At 50.8% G+C, this 21640-nt stretch overlaps 1 protein-coding gene across 1 annotated transcript; it reads left to right on the forward strand.

Annotated features, from left to right (window-relative positions):
- Window positions 1-684: 684 nt before the first annotated feature.
- Window positions 685-19821, forward strand: LOC125625813 (SLAM family member 8). The gene is made up of 7 exons (XM_048828335.2): window positions 685-1031; window positions 9763-10101; window positions 11261-11554; window positions 12248-12367; window positions 12968-13056; window positions 15209-15333; window positions 17485-19821. The coding sequence occupies exons 1-6, from the start codon at window positions 965-967 to the stop codon at window positions 15323-15325; spliced, it is 1026 nt and encodes a 341-aa protein (XP_048684292.2). The 5' UTR covers window positions 685-964; the 3' UTR covers window positions 15326-15333; window positions 17485-19821.
- The last annotated feature ends 1819 nt before the right edge of the window (window positions 19822-21640 follow it).

Below are 21640 nucleotides of genomic sequence, written 5' to 3' on the forward strand. Positions count from 1 at the left end.
AACGTGATTCTCTTCACAGGACCACCCTGTTCTCTCCCGCAGCTGCCCAGAGGGCTTTTTCAGCCCCCAGTGGAATTGATTTAGTCAGTCGCACTCAATCAGTGTGGAGATCTCTTGGCTCCCCTCAGGCTTGGAGGCTGCGGGGCCTCGGTGGGCCCAGTTCTCTGCCACCCTGTGTCTTGTGCCCTTCTTTAGACCTCTGTAAAGTGGGTGTAAAGCGCCACCAGCTCAGAAGGGTGGTGAGACCATTGCGCTGCGGTAAATGACTTCACAGCGACAACGGCCCTGGATCTTTGGCCTTTGTCTTCAGTCATCCCAGGATCCTGCAGGATTCTCAGTTCTTCCTACAAAGTCCTTTCGTCCAGCTCCTCCCAGGTCCCATGGGAGATCGGGGGCGAGACCCCTTTCAGGGTCAGAGTCTTTCGCTCCCATTGACGTCAATGTGAGTTGAAGGTTCTCAGCACTGCCCAGGATCGAGCCCTGGGTTCCTTCATTCTTGGTGTTTCCCTGTGGATCCTTGTTTAGGGCTGATCGACACACAGACATAGTTAAACCAGTGCACAGGCCAGACCTTAAATTTGGAGACAATGTCCTAGGAACGCCCCTAGCCCAAGGGGGATTTGAATCTGGGGAGGTGACGATTTAATTGTCCTGATGTAAGATTCCGTAACGAGCCAGGACATCAATACTTGGGTATAAGCAAGCACTCAACAGCCTGGCAGAAGGGCCATGTTGCAAATCCAGCCGTCAGAGAAGCAGTTATGATTTTTTGTACACACTGACCTGTGCCCTGCATACTCTCTCGTGTACCAATGGATAATCAGTTAATTAATAATGGTGCTAAGCTCCTGGATACACAGACCCCTAGAGGGTGTGCCATGATGCAGTGTTGCTCCTCCCCATCTCCCAGCATCTGCTTCTGCTATCAGGATCAGCGCAGAGACACCCAGAGAGTGGTGAAGACATGGAGGTGTCCAGCAAAAAACCCTCTCTCCCTTTATTGCTAGTGACGCTGATCAGCCTCTCTCCAGGTAGGTGAACCAGAACTGGTTTAAATTCTACGCACACAGGGCAGAGTCTGGCACAAGGACAAAGGAATACTATAATGTCAGAAAGTATAGCAAAGAGCAGGAGACTGAAGGGAGAACCAGCTGGTATATTTTTCCCCATAGTAAATTGTTTTCAATGCATTTATGGCAGCTTTCTATGCATTTTTTCAGATTGGATAGTTATTGCATGTTAAATTAATGCGAGTGGAATATCAAAGATATATTAATAGAGGTGTAACAGTTCTCTAGACCAATTTATTTTCACCCACTGCAGATTTGTTGCTAGATATTTTCCAGAGTGTTATCTAATCCAGTTGATTGTGTGGTGTTGGTTTTTTTAAAGAATTTATAACTGTATCACCGAAGAAATAAAGGATGCTGACAATCGGGATTTCTTCCTTAGGTTGTTGATTTTCAGGTGTCTGAAGAAAGGAGGTTAGTCTCTGCAAATTTATCATCTGATTTTTATCAACAGCTCATGAACGTTACGGGCCAGGTGCCCAGCTGGTGTAAACTGCTGTAGACCCACTGAACCCAGTGCAGCTTTGCCATTTTATACCAGCTGAGAGCTTGGGCTCTTATGTAGAGCAAGACAGAAGAACCTCCGTTAATTCTCACTTTGCTAATCCACAGATCTAATCATTCTCACCAAAGCCGCAGTTCTAGAGAAACCATTTAATAGCAGAGACAGAGCAGCAGAGAGATCTTGTTCCTAAAACTTGCTGTTTTTACAAAATACGCTGCTGCAAAACATAATGTCACCATTTTTTTAAAGAAAGGATGCTTGTCTCAACCCCCAGGTTCATGATTCTGCCGTGCAGATAAGGAAGATGAAAGGACATTTCTGATGATGTAGCTCTTCCCGATTGCTCTCTTTGTTCTCCTCTGTCTGCACAATTGTGTAGGACATAGGTCTGGTGTAACGATGAGCCGCCACCAAAAATGGGTTAGCACTGAACAAATGCAGATCCAAAATATCTCTCAACAACTGCACGTCCCTGCTGTGATTTCATTAGACCGAAATTGGACTGATCCACGTACAAAATACACCATGATCACTTGGTTCAAATCAGTGATAATTCTTAACTACATCTGTCATAAATATAAAAGGAAGGGTAAATACATTTAAAATCCCTCCTGGCCAGAGGAAAAACCCTTTCACCTGTAAAGGGTTAAGAAGCTAGGATAACCTCGCTGGTACCTGACCAAAATGACCAATGAGGAGACAAGATACTTTCAAAGCTGGGGGCGGGGGGGGGGGAAACAAAGATTCTTTCTGTCTGTGTGATGTTTTGCAGGGAACAGAACAGGAATAGAGTCTTAGAATTTAGTAAGTAATCTAGCTAGAGATGTGTTAGATTCTGTTTTGTTTAAATGGCTGTTTTGTTAAAATAAGCTGTGCTGAATGGAATGTAGATTCCTGTTTTTGTGTCTTTTTGTAACTTAAGGTTTTGCCTAGAGGGATTCTCTATGTTTTGAATCTAATTACCCCGTAAGGTATTTACCATCCTGATTTTACAGAGGTGATTCTTTTTACTTTTTCTTCTATTAAAATTCTTCTTTTAAGAAACTGATTGCTTTTTCATTGTTCTTAAGATCCAAAGGTTTGGGTCTGTGTTCACCTATGCAAATTGGTGAGGATTTTTATCAAGCCTTCCCCAGGAAAGGGGGTGTAAGGTTTGGGGAGGATTTTGGGGGGAAAGACATCTCCAAGCGGGCTCTTTCCCTGTTATATATTTGTTAGATGCTTGGTGGTGGCAGCAATAATGTCCAAGGGCAAAAGGTAAAATAGGTTGTGCCTTGGGGAAGTTTTAACCTAAGCTGGTAAAAATAAGCTTAGGGGGTTTTTCATGCAGGTCCCCACATCTGTACCCTAGAGTTCAGAGTGGGGAAGGAACCTTGACAACATCCTACATCTATCTCTATCTCTCATCATTATTCAGTGGTCTTTCCCATCTATTTATCTATCCTGCCATCTGATCTATCTATCTACCTTAAAGTTTCCTGCGGCACCATAGTATTTATGCTTCTCCCCTTCAACTCGTAGACCTTTCTGTTATGATCCACTCTTCCCCCACGAGCAGCCAGCTTTTCCCAGTTTGAGACCAGGGATTTACCAAGATTAACCTGTTCCAAACAACTTCTGGGTAAACAGGATAAAAATCGCACCACGCTGACAAACTCAGGAAATTAGTTCATTGTAGCAAAGTCACCCAGCCATGGTGGCTTTCCAACCCATCATTTCCTTAAACTACCCTGAACAATGGTGCAGAAGCAGCAAACGGAAACAGAACAGCTGAGACCAAATATGTGGCTATGGAACAGTTGCCTTTTCTAAAGAACAAGTCAGGATCATGGCAAGCCCCACACATCCGCCGAGCTACTGGCCTCTGGTAAACTGGCCTGACAACAGATGAGGACAATGGGAAGAATTTTGGGTGGTTCTGCGCCAAGCCGCTGATGTATGTGGCTGTACCAGTTGCTAGTATGTGCAGAGTTTTGCAGAGATCTTGATGAACATTCCTAAAATTAAATACAGTTGGAAGCATTAATAAAGCCAAGTATTCCAGAGATGAGGAAGGATGGTCCAGTGGTTAGCACCCTAGCCTGAAACTTTCATTCATATATTTTAAGGCCAAAAAGGTGCATTTTGATCATCTAGTCTGGCCACAAGACCGAGGATTTCACCCAATTTTCCCCAGTCAAATTGTGTTTGACCTCGGAGAGCCAATTCCCTGCTCGGCCACAACCTTCCTGTGTGAGGCTTAGTCTATCCGTGCCTCAGTTTCCCCATATGTAAAACAGGGGTACCAACCCTCCCCTACCTCAGAGGGATGTTGTGAGAATAAATAAATTAAAAATGTGAGGCACTCAGGTGCTACCGTCGCAGGGGCTGCTGCATCCAGGAATAGAGCAGTTTCCACGGTATACATCTGATGAAGTGAGCTGTAGCTCACGAAAGCTCATGCTCAAATAAATTGGTTAGTCCCTAAGGTGCCACAAGTCCTCCTTTTCTTTTTATCCTATTACATAGTTTGCAAGCCTTCGAGTAAAGCCACCAAGTAAAGCATGGTGTTTACTGAGCTCTGCGTTGTAGAAGCCAGCCAGAGAAGTAGCATGCATGTAGCTAGGCCTGGTGCGTTCATGTGTGTTGGGTAGACAGGGTTAGTTGAGCCCCAGCTGGGCCTAGGTGGTTAATACCTGGTTTTTTTTGTTTGTTTGTTGTGGAAACATCAAAGGAAACACACCTGGGGCCACAGAAGTACCTGATACAGGCAGGTGCAGGTCGGCTGTCAGAGCTTTCAAGTTGTGGAACTGTCCCAAGAGTCTGGAAATACTGATGAGGCAAATTAACTTGAAGTAGGATTTAGGGGCCTCGTCTACCTTCCTGGGTGGGGGTTCATGGCAAATGGCCCCCAGCCAAAGCCAACTCGCTTTGTGCTGCCTGTTGACCGCTGACAAAGGCCCCCGTTCAGGGAAGTGCCGTGGGTGAAACCCAGGCCCCCGGTCAGGGAAGTGCCGTGGGTGAAACCCAGGCCCCCGGTCAGGGAAGTGCCGTGGGTGAAACCCAGGCCCCCGTTCAAGTCAATGGGAGCTGAGTGGGGGACTTAGATTTTATCCAGAGACCAGGATTTTCAAAAGGTCTCAGCACTCACAAATCAGGCTAGATGGTCAGTTACGTACCTTGGCTCTCCAGGGCGCGCTGTGCCCTCTGGAGAGTCCAGCCCCAGTTGTAAGTGCTGAGTGCTGGGACATCTGGCCCTGAGCTCTGGAGAAAATCTGACCCTTTAGCACGTGCTTAGTGACTTTCCTGAGCCAGGACCAGACATTACAGGTTAGCACCCTAACCACCAGGCACTGTACAATTACTGTAAACCTGCTAGCCTGACACAGGTGACATGCAAGAGGAGCTAAATCACAGGAAAGCCACAAGAGTTTTAAAGCACAGATTTAAAAAAAAAGAAAATCAAAGGACGCCTCAGACAAATAGCAAAAAGAAAAGGAGGACTTGTGGCACCTTAGAGACTAACCAATTTAGCTCACGAAAGCTCATGCTCAAATAAATTGGTTAGTCTCTAAGGTGCCACAAGTCCTCCTTTTCTTTTTGCGAATACAGACTAACACGGCTGCTACTCTGATATCAGACAAATAGGATCAGCATAACAAAAGCCCCACGGATGCTGAGCACTTCTTATGCAGAGCTGTGTACAAAGCAATGCAAAGAGGCAGCTTGTAATGTGGGCTGCGGGAAGGTTTATAGGAAGTAAACTCTCTGATGTTGGTATTTAATCTTCTTTAATACACAGGCACAGCTGTTTCTTCTCCACATCCACTCTGGCGACGGGAGAAGGGAAATCATGGCTTGTGGGACTAGGTTTAAATTCAGTAACATGGCACCTTTCATCCCAAAGATTTAACACGTTAAAGCCGGAGATCATTTTGCCCACCTCTGGGGTGGGGTAGGGCAGCTGTTTAACAGCACCCAGCAACATTATACAAGAGAATGTGAAACAAGACTGTAGCCAAGCTGGAATTTAGTCAGGGCACCAGGGTTAAAACTGTAAATCATAAGTACTTTCCTGGCCCCCCATCGCCTTAATATCTGGGCACCTCAAAATCATTAATGGATTTGTCCTCACCAAACCGCTGTGAAGCAGGGCAGTGCTACTTACCTCATTTTACAGATGGGGAAACTGAGGCACAGAGCAATGTAGGCCCATGTTGTCAAAGGTATTTAGACACCTGTGATTTCAGTGAGAGTTAGGCACCTAAATACCTCTGAAGATCTGAGCCTAAATGTGAGCTGTAGCTTACGAAAGCTTATGCTCAGATAAATTGGTTAGTCTCTAAGGTGCCACAAGTACTCCTTTTCTTTCTGCGAATACAGACTAACACGGCTGCTACTCTGAAACAGGAAGCCTGGCATCCTGTGTCATAGCTGCTTCCCTAACCACTGGGGCGACCCTTGCAATGAATGCCACATCCCATTGCACCCCCCTACCCCTTGGTCTTCCCCCCTCCCTGTTTCCCCTTCCCCTTTTCCCTTGATTCTTGGTAACAGGCGTTGGGCCTGGGGGTCGGCATGATCACCCCCAGCTGGGAAGGGGGCAGGTGACTACCTGATGTGCACCTGATGCCTATAAAGGCTGAAAGAGCAGAGGGCTCTGGTTCTGGTGGGAGCCTTTCCTGAGCTGGGGCAATAGGCCAACAGCCTACAGCACCTTCCCTTCCAGCCAGGACTGGATGAGAACAGACCTGGTCAGCTTTTAAAATCAGATTGGAGGTGTGGTATTAAACAGCTGCCCTCTTCTACCCCAGAGGTGGCTGCATTTTGGTGGTAGGTGAAATGATCCCTTTCTATAGATGGTTTTTGTTAACCCCATAAGGGACCATTCTGACATGGAGTCTGCCTCCTGCCTCCATCTTATAACTCCTGGCTGAGCTAGAGTATAGCTTGGAGGAGCTAGCCAATCCAGTTTGCAAACCCCTTTGGGATCCTAAAGGGTGAAAGGTGTTGGCTATTGTTTACCCAGGGCCAAATTTGCTGCTGTTGTAAATCAGACTATTCCCATAGCAATCAATGGAGCAATGCTGATGGATATCCGCTGGGTATTGGGGGCTCCTATTCACTTCAATAAAGTGAAGCTAATCTACACCATGTGGACCTATGCCCCAGCTGAGTCCAAGGAAGGCTTTGCCTCCGCAAAGACATCTGAGCTGGCCCGCTATCATTCTTCACCCAGGGTGAAACTCCCCTGCACTGCACACACGTGCCTGCGTCAACACAGTTTGAAAATGCACCAGATGGTGTGCGGGGGGGGATCCCATGGCCTAATCCCAAAGAAATATCAGATTTCTCAGCAGGCTTTAGTTGGCTTTTAATGAGGCTGGCATTTGTTGTTATAGAAACAAAATATAGAACATTCATTTCCCCTCCCTCCAAGGTGCTTTCAGGGCTAGGCTTTCGCAGAGGATCACACAACCAGACCAGCATGAACTAAAATGTATCTGAATGGTGCATGATGGCCGTGTAGACACACTCCCTGAGCTATTATTCAGCAGGGGGTCTCAGCTTACCAGCTGCTTCGCTGCTGTCAATCTACTAGGGCAAACGAAGAAAGCAAGGTGATGTGGCCATGTTTATGGGGAACCCTTCCCAAAATCTCAGGGGCTGTTCTGATGAGATTCCTGCTTCAATTCTTCTCGACCAAAGCGGTTCTGATGAACGTGGGCTAAAAAGAAACAGCTGAGCTCAGAATCTTCGCCGGTTTCCTTGTCAACAGGAACGTCTTCCTGCAAACGGGAGGCTGGATCTGGGGAAATGCATTACCCTGACCAAATGGTCTCCACTTGCGGCTCTAGCCCTGCAAGCCCTTGACCTCAATGGGGCTGTAATTATTATCTGGCAGCTCCACTCCTGGACCAGGATTCTGCTGTGTTAGGGGCCGGACAAATGCAGAACGAAGACCGTCCGTGCCCCAAGGAGCTCACAGTCTAAGTTCTATGGTCTAGATCATAGAAGTCTAAATGCCATCAAACTTCTATAGGGCAGTCAGGAACTTAAATATCTTTGTGGCCTATGTGACTATTCACCTGATAACAATTTGCAGGCTCAGGCAAAACTCGTGAAGAGTGAATGTACCCCGTGCAAAGGGCCACTACAGAAGGCATAAGTGCCACTTAGCACGCTCTGAAACCCTATGCTGAGAACTCAAGTGGTGCAGCATGCCTTGTGCAAGCCCTCTGCACAGGGAGGCGTTTCCCTTCCTTCTCCGCGTGTGTCTACGCTGCCCTCAGGGTGTGTGATTGTGACCGGAGTCCTGGGGGGGGCCAGCTGTGGTCCCTCAATTAGGGTGAACTGCAAAGAATGGGGCAGACAACCCCCCTAAAGCTGGTGGATAATCCAATACTTAAATTCACCAAGCCAGCATAAAACAGCTTCTTTATTACCTCACTGGTTACTCAGAAGTCCAAACAACACAGTTCCCTTCAAGTGATCCGGTCTCAGGCTGCCATCCAGGTACCCACATCAAATATGATGAAAAATTCTGTCAATCTTATTTCATCATTTAAAAGAAAAGGTTCTCCCAATCCTGAAGGATTGGACACGTCACCTCCCAGGTTAACGAATGTTCCAGATCTTACCCAAATACATACTACAGCCAGTTCTTATTTATACGAAACTAAAATTTATTTAAAAAAAGAGAGAGGATATGGTTAAAAGATCAATATTTACAAAGACATGAGTTCGGTTCACTGAGGTTGAGATTCAGAGCAGAGCTGGTAAGCTTTGTAGTGGCAAAGAGTTCCTTCAGAAATAGGTCATAGGTCATAGTTCAATGTCCAAATCTCATATTCCGGGTGTACCAGCATAACTGGGACCTCACTCTTGCAACTCAGACTTTCCCTGATGAGACGCCTAAGCAGATGTGAGATGACAGAATCAGGACCCAAAGATCTTTTATACAATTTCATGTCTTTTGACAAGTTGGAATTCCTCAGAGAACAAAAGGGAATTAGGAAGACTTTGAAGGAGGTCTATCACCGGTACTTAGCTATAGAATTAACATAAGGCCATTTGCTTGTTCCTCCACCATTCACAGTACATTTCAAAGAGAGATGAATACTGAGATATCCCTTGTTTACAATTCATTTACATGACAGGATGTTCTTTTGATCTCTGAATTATCAGAATACAGTGTAGACAGGGACTGCTGATTAACACCCCCCCCCCCCTCAGATGTTCTTCTTAAACCCTGGATTTGTGCTGGAAATGGCCCACCTTGATTATCATACATATTGTAAGGAGAGTGGTCACTTTAGATAAGCTATTACCAGCAGGAGAGTGGGTTTGTGTGTGGGGGGGGGGGTGTGTGTGAGAAAACCTGGATTTGTGCTGGAAATGGCCCAACTTGATTATCATACACATTGTAAGGAGAGTGATCACTTTAGATAAGCTATTACCAGCAGGAGAGTGGGGTGGGAGGAGGTATTTTTTCATGCTTTGTGTGTATATAAAAAGATCTTCTACACTTTCCACAGTATGCATCCGATGAAGTGAGCTGTAGCTCACGAAAGCTTATGCTCAAATAAATTGGTTAGTCTCTAAGGTGCCACACGTCCTCCTTTTCTTGTTGTGAATACAGACTAACACGGCTGCTCCTCTGAAACCTGATTAACATTGTCCACCCTACCCATACATATGTAAGTACACAAAACCACAAACATTATCTCCCCACATATCTTATGATGGTTATTTATTTGGCCAGATGTTTAACCCTTTCTAGCCACGTGTCACAGAGGCGTTTCCCTTCCCTCTCAGCTTGTGTCTATGCTGCCCTCAGGGTGTGTGATTGTGGCAGGTGTAGACGGATCCGCTTTAATCTCGCTCGCTCACGCATCAATAGCAGGGAAGCCGCAGCACCGTAGGCTGTGCAAGCCCCCCGGGACACTGAGTGCACAGGTATCTAGCCAGTACCTGAGCTAGCTAGATTAGAGCTAGGGTGGGCATGTCTGTCTGCTGCAAATGCGCCCCTGAGCTGCAGCCTAGACATAACCTGATGAGCTACTGAGAGCACACAGAGATGCAGCCTGGAAGGGAAATTTAGCAAACTAAAAACCCTGCTTCGATTTGCCTCCTTTCTGCTGCTTTTCTGTTTATCTTGTGACACGCTAGAAGGCTGTAACGTTTCTGCCTTGCCCTCTTTCTTAGATATCCTGGTTGCCCAAGCACCGACTCCCCGCCACCTGGTGAATGGGACTCTGGGAGGATCGGTCATGCTGTCTGTGGATCTATCCCCCGGGAAAAAGGTGAAAAAAATTGAATGGAGCTTTAAGGCTGGGACAGGTGCGACGATCCAGCTGGCTGAGTTCAATGGGGAGAAGTTTGAGCGACCGGATCCCAGCGACAGATTTCAGCAGAGGCTAGAAATGTACAAGACCTCGCTGAGGATCAAGGCTCTGGAGCTGGGCGATAGCGGAGTTTATGAGGCCCGGGTTAAGATCGTACCAGCAACTGTGGAGGATCAGGCCTTTCTCCTCACGGTCTATGGTAAGTGCTGACAAATCGCTATTTAACGGCGTTTCCAGGAGTACACAGTGCCTGAAGCTCTGATAGTAACAGTAATCCCTCACTCTTTCCATTTGTAGATCTCAAAGCAATTTACAATAGAGGTCAGTAGCATTACCCCCATTTTGCAGATGGGGAAACTGAGGCACGGGGCAGGGACACACCTTAGGTCACCCAGCAGGAGAGGGGCAGAGTCAGGAATAGACCCCAAGTCTTCTGAGCCCCAGTTCAGTGCTCGATCCACTAGGCTACACTGCCAAATGATTTTGTGCACTTGGGGTGAAATTCTCCCCTGTGCAGAGGGGCCAGCACGGGGTCTATGCACCTATTAAGGTTCAATAAAGGTTTTAAGCAGCATATAACCCCAGCCCTAGCTCCCTGCATGTGCCTTAATTTTACCCAGGATGCTCAAAGTCAAAGCTTCAGCCACACCCACCACTTCCAGCCTCTCCCCTCCCCCCACAGCTACCATCCCCCTCCAACGACTCCCCCTCCCAACGTTGAGCACAGGAAAGCCAGTGCTGTCAAACAATGTTACCGCAATTCTCACCCTCGCTGGCATGGCTCTTAAAGCCCCAGCTGCTGGAATCAAGAGACTGCATGAGAATCTCAGCTTTCCTTTCTAAAAAATATTTCTCATCCTGGTTGCAGAGAGAAGCTAGAAATGGTGACGGGAGTGACGCCAAAGGCAAGGAAAGTGTGTGGTTTGGCTTCCAAACCCTCTGGCTTAAAAATCATCTTCCTTGATTGGGGGCTTGACTCGTGATTTTTTTTCAAGGTTGGGGGCTGGTAATACAGAGTCCTGCAGAGAGATTCAGCTCCAAGATTATGGCGTGTGCCTGGTGGGGGTTTTACTGTATGGATAAAACAGGGTCAACCTCACCTTCTCCTGTAGACCAGCTCTAAGGTGGCCCGTCTCCTGGACCGTGCTGTTTAGCTACACTCAGAACTCCTGCATTCCGAGGAATTTCTGCCTCACTAAGGGCGCGCTCAGTCACATTCTTCCCTTCTGGAACTTCCAACCTGCCCTGGGTCGGGGTCGGGGTGAACGGGGTGTCGGGGCTCCGAGCAGCAGGGATCAGCTGTCACGGTGACCGGAGCGGATCCGATTCCTCTGAATGTCGCTTGTCTTTGAACACAGAGCCGGTGCCGCAGCCCCGGATCCGGAGTCAGCTGCTCGCCAGCACGCTGGAGGGGTGCAACGTCACACTGCAATGCCAGGGCTCGGGGAAGGGAAATGTGAGCATCTCCTGGGGGAAAGAGAACCCAGTCCAAGAGCTGGATCCGGCTCGGCACCAGCTCTCCCCTGATGGCAGGACGCTCCAGCTGTCTGTGCTGCCCAGCTCCCGGAATGCCACCTACACCTGCACGGTCAGCAACCCCGTGGATCAGAAGATCGTCTCCTTCGACCTGCAGAGCATCTGCCGCAGTGGAGGTGAGGGGCTTGTGGCCTGTCTCTGTGTTGATGGCAACACTTGATGCTTTGGTTCAGGGAGAGAGTGCGGTCTAGTGGTTAGGTCACCAGCTTGGGACTCGAGAGACCTCACTTTTATTCCCAGCTCGGCCATTAACCTGCTAGGTGGCCTTGGTCCAGCCACTTCCCCCCCATGCCTCAGTTTCCCTGACTGTAGAAATGAGGGACGATCCCGCCGCTCTACCTCACTGCGGTGTCCTGATGCTACGTTCGCTTATGCTGCCCAGAGGCTATGGGGATGGGAGACGCAGATCTAATGAGGGGCATGAGGAGTTGCCTAAGAAACACTGCCCCGTTTGCTACACAGCGTAGAAAGGGACTGCGTTCCTCAGGGGATTTGGGTATCGAACGGGTCGTTGGTTTGTATCCAGCTCAGTCATCGTTGGGTCTGGTTACTCTTCAGAGGGGCCCCATGTGAACAAATAACACCCCCATGACTGGGAGCAAATGGCCTTGCTGGGCGTAGAGTCTGAAGTCCCCTTCTCACCATGGGTCTGTCCCACAGCCACTGAAGGTTCCCTTTCAGCTCAGGCCCCATGAGCGGCGGCATCTCTTTCAGCTGCGGCCTGATGGCTAGGGGACGTTAAGCCCTGGCTCTTCATTACCCCAAAGCCCTGGCGGGATGCCGCTAACCTCCAGCCTCTGCCATTCCAGATGCAGACGTGTCCTTCTCGAAGCCAGGGTACATTGTGCTGACTTTCTTCCTGTTAGTGCTAAGCCTTGGGACTGCGGTCTGGTGTTGGCGGATGAACAACGAGAAGTCAGCTGACCCAGGTAAGGAAAGCCCTTTCCAGCCCATCGCTTGCACCAGGGCTGGACTCTGCTGTGATGTCTGAACTAGAGCCCTGCAGCAGGACTGGGATCCCGCAGGATGCGCTGCCGTAATAGCAGGATTAAATAATAGTCCTGTGCAGGGCTCTGATCTGAACTCTCTTCTGCAAAGGAGGCTAGAATCTGGCTTTTTTTTTTTTTGAATGAGCGCAGAGACTCTCCCGTAATCACGACTCCAGGAGCTGCGGCTTAAAGAAACATACCAACTACCACGAGGCTCATGATAAACTCATGAGAGTTGGCCACGGGGAGAATAGGCCCAATGCCCGTCATATTCAAGGCCTTAACCCCTTTTTCATTATGATCCAAATGTACCCAGGATTCAGCATCTTAGCATCAAACATGCCTGATTGTGTCTTCTCTGGAGAAGGACTCGCATGATTCCCTGCCCGTGATTTTGTGGGGGTGGCTCTGTGGATTTGGATCTGTGCAGGGCTCAGCTCACGAGAGACGTGAGGCGCGAGTGGCAAAGATCCCGACGCTCCGGGCTGCTTGGAACTTGGTTTTTCTCGCTTCTCTCTTAACCTCATGCTCTTTCCTTAGCTGCCACCCCCACGGGCCCAGTGGAAGAAAGTCCGTCTGACCCACAGTACACTGAGATCTTGAGGAGTCCCCCAGAAGGTAATGACCAGGTGAGTGCTCTGAGTTGAGGTTATCCAGCAGCCTTCCCCGCCAAGCACTGCCTTGTGCAGGGGGATGGCCGGGGCTCTTTCATTAGACATTAGCAATAAGTGATGCAGCAGGCAGGGCTGTAGGAAAGAGATCCTCCCTCTAGATGTCTCGCCCTTTGTGTGTTTGGACTGTGATCTCTCTAGGGGAAGGGATTCTGACGTCCTCTTTAAACTTCCTTCTTGTGGCAGCTCCAGGAAGTTATATCCTCTTGCTACGGCCACCAGGTTCTGCTGTTTTGCCCAGCAGAAATGATCACTTCTGTCAATCATGAGCTGCCTGGCCCAAGGAGGAGAGGGAGTAGCGGGTGGGCTCTTTCTCTCTTTGACACATGCATTGCTCCTTTCTGTCCATTGTGTCGCTCTTCTGTCTGGGTGTGGCTGCTCTTTGCTGTGTGTGTGTGTGTCTCCTCTGGGGAGCATCAGGCTCTGCACCCGGGGAGGCATGCGTAAGCGTCTGCATGACTTCTCTCTCGGCTGGGTTGTGTGTGTGCGTGATGCTCCTGTGTGCTGCACACCGTTCCCCTGTCTGGTTTGTGCATCTCCTCTGGGGCTGTAGCTGTCATTCGGGTGTGCGTAGAGCTTCTCTGTGTGTTGCTCCATTCTGGGGGCCGGGGCTGTCTTTCTAATGGGTGCATGTGTCCTTTCTGGAAGGGGGTTGCTCTCTCTGCGGTGTGTATGTCTCTTCTCTTCCCTTTGGAAGTGTGATCTCCCCTGGGTGTGTACGTTTGCGCCTTTGTACCTCGCTGGGGGTACCTTTGTATGTCTCTTGTATGGCTCTTATTTGGGCTGCCCCTGTCTCCCTCCCGTCCACACACAACCCTCTCTCCTGAGTTCAGTGGTGCTTTCAAACCTGCGCTGCTGGCTCCACGGGGGGTGGGTTAGAGCCAGGGTGTTGCTTTCACTCAGGCCGGTCCCCCACCCGCTTTGCGGCGTGGCTGCAGGCTACGGCCCACCTAGCCCTCCAGTGCCTTCCCACAATCCCCTACATGCCCAGCAGGACGGACAAGTTCTCCCACAAACCACTGGGAAAGAATCAGAGCAGCTGGGCGCACGGCAATGCTAAGAGCTGGGGGATCTGCCCCCAGAAGTCCTAGCGGCGTGGGGGGGGGGAGTGCAAGCACCAGTGAAGACTCAGTAAGATGGGCAGGGCTTTGTGGGGTGGCTGCTCAGAGCCGGGCGAGGCTAAGAGTGACCCTAGGAGCCTGCAGTGTGTCGTCCTACACCACATCCGCACTGTCCTGTTTATTGCTCCTTGCTTAGGTGTAAGGAGGGGAGCAGGCCAGCCGGCCATCTGTCTGTGTTTGCACATGGAGGAGCCCTTCAGGCAGGTACTGCACATGTGGGCAATGTGAAGAGCCCCTCCCCCCCCCCCATCTTTGTCTATACACTGATGGAGAGGCCAGGAGTCCCAAGGGTTCAGATGCATCCTGTCTCGCAAAGCAGGGTGGAAGCTACCCAGTGGTCTTTGCTGACAGCAGAAGTATAAGGCACTATGGGATCCGTGCCTCCAGGATCCCAGAATGCACTGGTGCAGCCCCGGGTTGGCATGCTGCACCAAGACAGTGTTGTGTGAATGGGAACCCCGCTGCCCAACTGTGCCACGTCTCCCTCTAGTGACTGGTATGCAGAGGATAACAATCTACTACTGCTATTGGTTAACAGTGTCGCTCCTTTAGCCCAAGCTGATGTGGTTTGTGCTTCTTGAGGCTGAAGGTGCTGGGTTTATCCCTGCTGATGACCCATGGTGGGGTCTTCACAGACACATCAAACCATTGCAAGGACTGAGGACCAAACACTTCATACAAACAATGTTCCTACCAGGGTTTCCTCATTTAGCATAGAGGTTTGAGTTTGGAGGGGTGAGATTAAGCCATGTCCACTGCTGCAAGGGTAACAGCACTGTGTGTCATGTCCCGCTCTGGTCTGCCTAGAGGATAACAACCTACAACTGCTACCAGGTATGGAATTGCTCTGTTAGTTCAGGTGGTAGAAGTCTGTGCTCTGGCACGTTCAACCCTTGCTGATTTTGGGGGAGAATTTTTACCAAATTCATCTGCTGAGAAAATGGCTTGCAAAGTCCTCCCCATAACAAACGTGTCTGCTTTTGTTTCAGGCCCTACGTCACCTGGAAAATAACACAGAGCGGAGCCCACAGAAAGAGCCTTTAATCACCACAATCTACGACCAGCTCCAAAGGACCCCCGAGAATACATCCGAGGAGGTCACATAGGCCCCCAGGTGAGGGAGACGCTGCTTTCTGTCCATGTGTTTAAAGACGTGGCCAAGGGACAGCTTGGGGGATGGGAGGATCTGGAAAGGTTTGGAGCGTAGGCTGGACTCAGATAAAGCATCCAGGAGTTGAGATGCTCTCCCACAGCTGCTGCTGTTTACCCAGAACTGGACATTTTGGGAATAATAACATAGTGCCGAGCTGTTCCAGAGCGTTTCTCGTCCATAGGTCTCAATGCACTTTAGAAAGGAGGTCAGGATCCTTATGCCCATTTCACTGATGGGAAAACTGAGGCACAGAGCGAGTCAGTGACTTGCCAAGCAGGCCAGTGGCAGTGTCAGGGATAAAACCAAGATCTCCTGAGTCCCAGCCCAGTGCTCTATCCGCTAGGCCACACTGTCTCCTCCAAAGGGCCACATCTCAAGGGGCTGGCCTTGTCTGTAGCCAAAGTCACAGTGGCTTAATTTAAACTGCTTGAAAAACTGATTTAGTTAAACCAATGCAAGCCCCTGAGTGGATGCTCTTAATTCATTTTAAATCCAGTTTGTCGATTTAGCTGAATGGGATGAGGAACTGACAAACGAACTCATTCACAAACCAGATTCAAATCAGATTACGAGCGTCCACACAGGGAGCTAGCACCCATTTAACTGAACTGGTTGCAAATCAGTCCTTTCCTCAAATCGCTGCAGCACTGAAGATGGACAAGGCCTTTGCTTTGACCTAAATTTCAGAAGCGGCCTGTGTCCTGGAATGGGGCAAGTGTTGGGTCCCAGCGGGAGGTGCTGGATTTTCAAGAGAGCTCAGCACTTGGCATCTCCTGTTGGGAAAATGGAGACGTCTCCTCGCTTCTTGAGAATAATGGAGACTCCCCTCCTCGCTTGCTGAGGACAATGGGTCTGGCTGAGTGTGGGGAGCTCTTGAAAACCTGGCCAGCAGAGCCTGGATTTCAGAGGTGCTGAGCCCCAGCACCTTCCACCGACTGCAGAGAGACGGATGGAGGGAGAGAAGAGTACAGACCCTCCCATCCCACCTGGCTGATCACCCCATCTCCTTCACAGGCAGGCTGGGATGGGGCCAGGGGGGCTGGAACAATTTGTATTGTTGGGGTGCTAAGAGCCATTGAACCAAACTGTATAGAATCATAGAATATCGGGGTTGGAAGGGACCCCTGAAGGTCATCTAGTCCAACCCCCTGCTCGAAGCAGGACCAATTCCCAGTTAAATCATTCCAGCCAGGGCTTTGTCAAGCCTGACCTTAAAAACCTCTAAGGAAGGAGATTCTACCACCTCCCTAGGTAACGCATTCCAGAGTTTCACCACCCTCTTAGTGAAAAAGTTTTTCCTAATATCCAATCTAAACCTCCCCCACTGCAACTTGAGACCATTACTCCTCGTTCTGTCATCTGCTACCATTGAGAACAGTCTAGAGCCATCCTCTTTGGAACCCCCTTTCAGGTAGTTGAAAGCAGCTATCAAATCCCCCCTCATTCTTCTCTTCTGCAGGCTAAACAATCCCAGCTCCCTCAGCCTCTCCTCATAAGTCATGTGTTCTAGACCCCTAATCATTTTTGTTGCCCTTCGCTGGACTCTCTCCAATTTATCCACATCCTTCTTGTAGTGTGGGGCCCAAAACTGGACACAGTACTCCAGATGAGGCCTCACCAATGTCGAATAGAGGGGAACGATCACGTCCCTCGATCTGCTCGCTATGCCCCTACTTATACATCCCAAAATGCCATTGGCCTTCTTGTCAACAAGGGCACACTGCTGACTCATATCCAGCTTCTCGTCCACTGTCACCCCTAGGTCCTTTTCCGCAGAACTGCTGCCTGCTGCCAGAACTGAAAACCATGTCTATGACGGAAACCACTTCAAACCAGGGGGTGTGGCATTGGTTCCAGCACCTCTGAGTGGGGACGAGAAAGAGAACAATAAAAAGAGCCACTTCTGGGAGCGTAGGAATAGGCGTACTGCGAGGGGCAAGGTCATCAGCTGCTGTACCTCAGCGTAGCTCTGGGGAGAGGTGCTGTTTTGCACCAGCTGAGAATCTGGGCCCGTCTGATCAGTCATTTCATGCCGATGCTTTAGGATACAGAGGCGGTGGGGTGGGGGAGGCATGCTGGCCAGGTGCTGAGCCCTTCTCTCTTTCCCCCCAGGAACCAGATGTGGTGGCGTATCAGAGCTTACCAAGGGCTTTGAAGTGCACCGTGTGCCCCACTCAAACTCTGTAGCTGAACGGTCTCAGTTCCACCCACAAACCCCAATGGAAGAAGACACCTTCTCCAGCTCCGGAGCCCGCCTTGCGACGCTTCCCCACCCCCGCGTTGTTTCAGAACCTCGTGTGTGAAGCCCTCAGCAACTGTTTTGGGAAGGAGGAACCTGAGTGAAGGCGGAGGAGCAGACTCTGGGAGGGAACAGGAGCCCGTGTTTCCATGGTTGGTGCACTGGCCTCCAGCAGGGGCAGAATCCCGCCATCCACTGAGGAGCGGAGGGTGGTGAGAGGGCACGTGCCACGGTGCAAAATGGCCCGTGCCAAGAAGGAAACCGCTCACGTCTGAGCCTGGCCCGCTAGCTGCATGACTGTGGAGAAGCAACGTCGGAAAATGGGCTCCCCCGGGATGGAGGCATCCTTCTGGCTGTGTGATGCTGCAGGGCTGTGGGCTGTGAGGGACTTGGATGCACCATGTATTTATTTATCTATTCTGTTTGATAATGCTAGCCCTGCAAGGTCGATGTACATGTGACTGAGACATTGGATCCGGGGGCCTGTTTTCTTTGTGATCCTTGGAGGAAGGGAAGTTTTCTAAAGTAGAAATAGGAACAGATGGTGCTGTGCCTTGCAGGGAGGGGAACTATAGGGGGGGGAGAGGAAGGTAGGAGGGTGTCTGAATTAGTGACTGACTGAGGGTACTGGGGATTGACTGAGTAAAGGGCAGTCAGATTGCAGTTTGCCGCAAAACATTCTGGATCCTGTGGAAGAAATAAAAGCAAAATTTCCCTGCATGCCAAATACCCCAAGACAGAAAGGCGCAGGGGCAAAGCCACACGTAGCCGGCAGAAAAGCAGCACAGAATATCAAGCTCTCAGCAGGCTCTTCCCAGGGCTATTCTGGCTGAGACTGGGGCGGGAAGGTGTTGAGGAAGATCCGGGGAGCTGAGGGTGACTTGGCAGAAGTGATATTAATGAGAGACAAACTGACCGGGTTAAAGAGTCAGGGCTAGATTCTGCCACTCTCGCCTTCACCTGCTGGGATCGCTAGGATTGCTCGGAGCAAGGTGCCACTGAAAGTGAGCCAGGGCGGTAGAACCTGGCCGTGGGGAAGGCCCTGAAGCTCAAGCTGAGGGGCACAAGCTGCAGGGCAGAGCTGAGCCCTGCCATGAGCAACCTCAAGAAAGAATCGGAGTCGGGAGTCTGTTTCCAGCCCTTCCTGCCCCCCAGAGCAATTCAATAAGTTACTGCAGTCACTGAAAGGGAGCATGTGTCCGCTTGCTTATAGGGGTAATGTCTAGGGCGGGGCGCCCCGAGATCTGGAAGGTCTTACTCTTCCCCCTTACACCCCTACTTGGCCAAGGAAGAGAAGGACACAGTCTAGCAGGAGGGAATTACCGGGAGGGACAATGAGCGTGTCTTGTATTGGCCTGAAGATGCTACACAGGATGGTGGTTCCCTGTAGAGGTGAATGGCAGAGGTGTGGGTGTTAGTGAGGGGTAGCTAGCCCCACGGTGTTCTGTTACTGGGCGCCTGGCCTTGCTGTCACTACATCAAAGGGGTAATTGTGATTTGGCATCTGTACCACCCCCCTGCTGTTCACAGCACTCACACCATGGAAACCCTCTCCGAGAGCTGCTAAGCAACCCTCAGACATTAAAGGACCTGGAAGACCAGCACAAAGTGGCCCTGTGTTCCAGGAAAGTTCCCCTTTAAGTTCAGAGAAGCTCTTCAGAGGAGAAATCATCAAAAGCCCAAAAATCTTTCAGGGGCCGGGGGAGAGGAAAAGAAAACCTGCTGCCGGATTTGGTTGGGCAGCTGGGATCAGGATTGTTAGGCTCTCTAGTGACACATGCAAGATGGGGAGAGTTGGGCAGCCCACGGTGATCCCGGACCCACCTCCCACACACTAACTGGGAAAAGCTCTGGTGGGGGAAGGCAGCGTTGGTCTAGTGCTTGGAGGATTGCCGTGCTTCCTTTCTCCTGTCTGTCCTGTCTATTGACACTGGGGATTGACTGTCTAGTCGAGCAGAGCCTCGGCCCTCATCTCAGTGGGCGACTCCAGGCGTTCTTGTAATATAACTGAAAACAGAGCAGGAGCCTCTCTTGGGAAATCTGAAGGTGGTTTCTGTGTGTGGAGAAGTAGCCCCCTCCGCTGAAGTGTTTCCAAGTCTGCTTTTGCCCTGGCTTCAGTCCCCGGTTAGATTAGTCTGTCCAATAAAGCATCGGATGATTTGTGCTATTTTCATGTAAATATAAGGAAATGTATGCAAATTTACAACCAACCGCTGTGGGTTTTTTCTGATGGTGGGAGCGGGCAATGGGCCTTTGCATGATGGGTGGGACCCCAGTAGGGTTTGGAGCTCTTTGGGCCTGTTCTCCTGAAGCAGCGAGCTCCCGCACCTGCGGTGGATGGCGACAGATGCTGCTTTCACCCCCTTGGCCGGAGAATAGTGGGGTGTTTGGAACGGGGGGCTGATCAGGGAGTGTCTCTTGACCCTGCTATTTCCTCTGATGTGCGAACCAAAATGCTCAGGGATTCCAGCGCGGAGAAAAGAGAACTTGGTCTCTCCTTGCTTCCCTCTTCTGCTTCCCTCTTTTGTGCATCCCGCGCCAACCAGGGAAAGCTGGGTCCTTACCTGCTTTTGCAGGGGGAGGGGAGAAGCAGCAATGCCCATACACCCCAGTGACAGTCACAGCCAGCGCCATGCTAGCTTTAGGGTAGGAGCCGCCCGACGCCATTCCCGTTCACCAATGGGTGACGAGTGGGGACGGGCTCTCCGGAGCTTGCCTCCTGTTTTCGTTGGCTTGCCTCATTACACACAAGCTCAGCAGGGCAGAGCAGCGTCTCCCCCCAGTGATTTCCCCCTTTCAAGTCCCAAACCCAACCTCGATGGCCCCTGTTCCTGACCGTTCCTGCCCCCTTCTTCCTGTATGCCACGCTAGCCTGGCCTACGCTCACCTGCCCAACCAACCCTTTGCCAGTCCTCTCGCTCCCGGAGGAGCCGGGGGGTCATCTCTCGCTCTCCTGTTTGGTGTGGGGGTTTGTGCCTCTGCGGTGACCCCCTCTGTCTTGGAACATGGAGTACTCCCTGGAATCCTGACGGGGTGCCTGCCCCCACTCTGCTCCCCACCCTTGGGGTGCCCCAGGGACATGACCCAATGGCAGTTTTGAAATCGCCTCAGTTGGGTCCCAACATGGTCCCCCAATGGCTACAAGGGAAGTTTACTCCTAGGCCCTTGGTCTCACCTGGCAGCACCAGGGGGCTGTGCTGTGGGGCCCCTCTGGGTCCTCTGCCGGCCACCCTGCTGTGCCGTGGGTCCCCTGTGGGCGTCGGCGCGTTGAACCTTCCCTGCCCAATGTCTTGGTGACAGAGGCAGCTCCCAGGCCACTCTCCGCTCCATCCTGGCTTGGCTGGTTTCAGCACCTGCCACCCCTGCTCTCCCCTCCTCGCCTCCCAGCACACACCCTCCCGGAGACGAGACAGTAGCCCAGCACAGGGACCGATGGGCCGGAGAGCCCATGAGGGGCCATCTGCTGCAGCCCGGCCGCGGACACAGCCGCTGTGAGGAGACGCCAAGCGAAGCAGGCAGCTGTTACAACAAAGAAGCCGAAGACCTGAGGCCGCTACCCACAGGTGAGCAGGTTGGGTCCAACCATCGAATAGCCACAGGAATCTAGGGAAGTGAGAGCAGTGCACGCTGCAGGGGTCTGCAGACTCGGGGGGGGCGGGTGGAGTCGCTGCAAACAGCTGGCACGCCTGGACTGCAGGGCCACGGACAGGACCAGGACGGAGTAAAAGAGCCTCAGACAACAGCAAGTTTAGGCTTGAAATTAGGCGAAGGTTTCTAACCGTCAGAGGAGTGAGGGTCTGGAACAACCTCCCAAGGGGAGCCGGGGGGGGGGGGCAAAAAATCTAACTGGCTTCAAGACTCAGTTTGAGAAGTTTATGGAGGGGGTGGTAGGATGGGACTGCCCACAATGGCACGTAGCCGCAAATATCTCCAATGTCCGGAGATGGGACACTAGACGGGGAGGCCCCGGAGTTACTACAGAGAATTCTTTCCCAGGTGTCCGGCTGGTGGGTCTTGCCCACATGCTCA

Source organism: Caretta caretta, chromosome 24, assembly GCF_965140235.1.
Source record: "Caretta caretta isolate rCarCar2 chromosome 24, rCarCar1.hap1, whole genome shotgun sequence".
In the NCBI taxonomy this organism is placed as follows: domain Eukaryota; kingdom Metazoa; phylum Chordata; order Testudines; family Cheloniidae; genus Caretta; species Caretta caretta.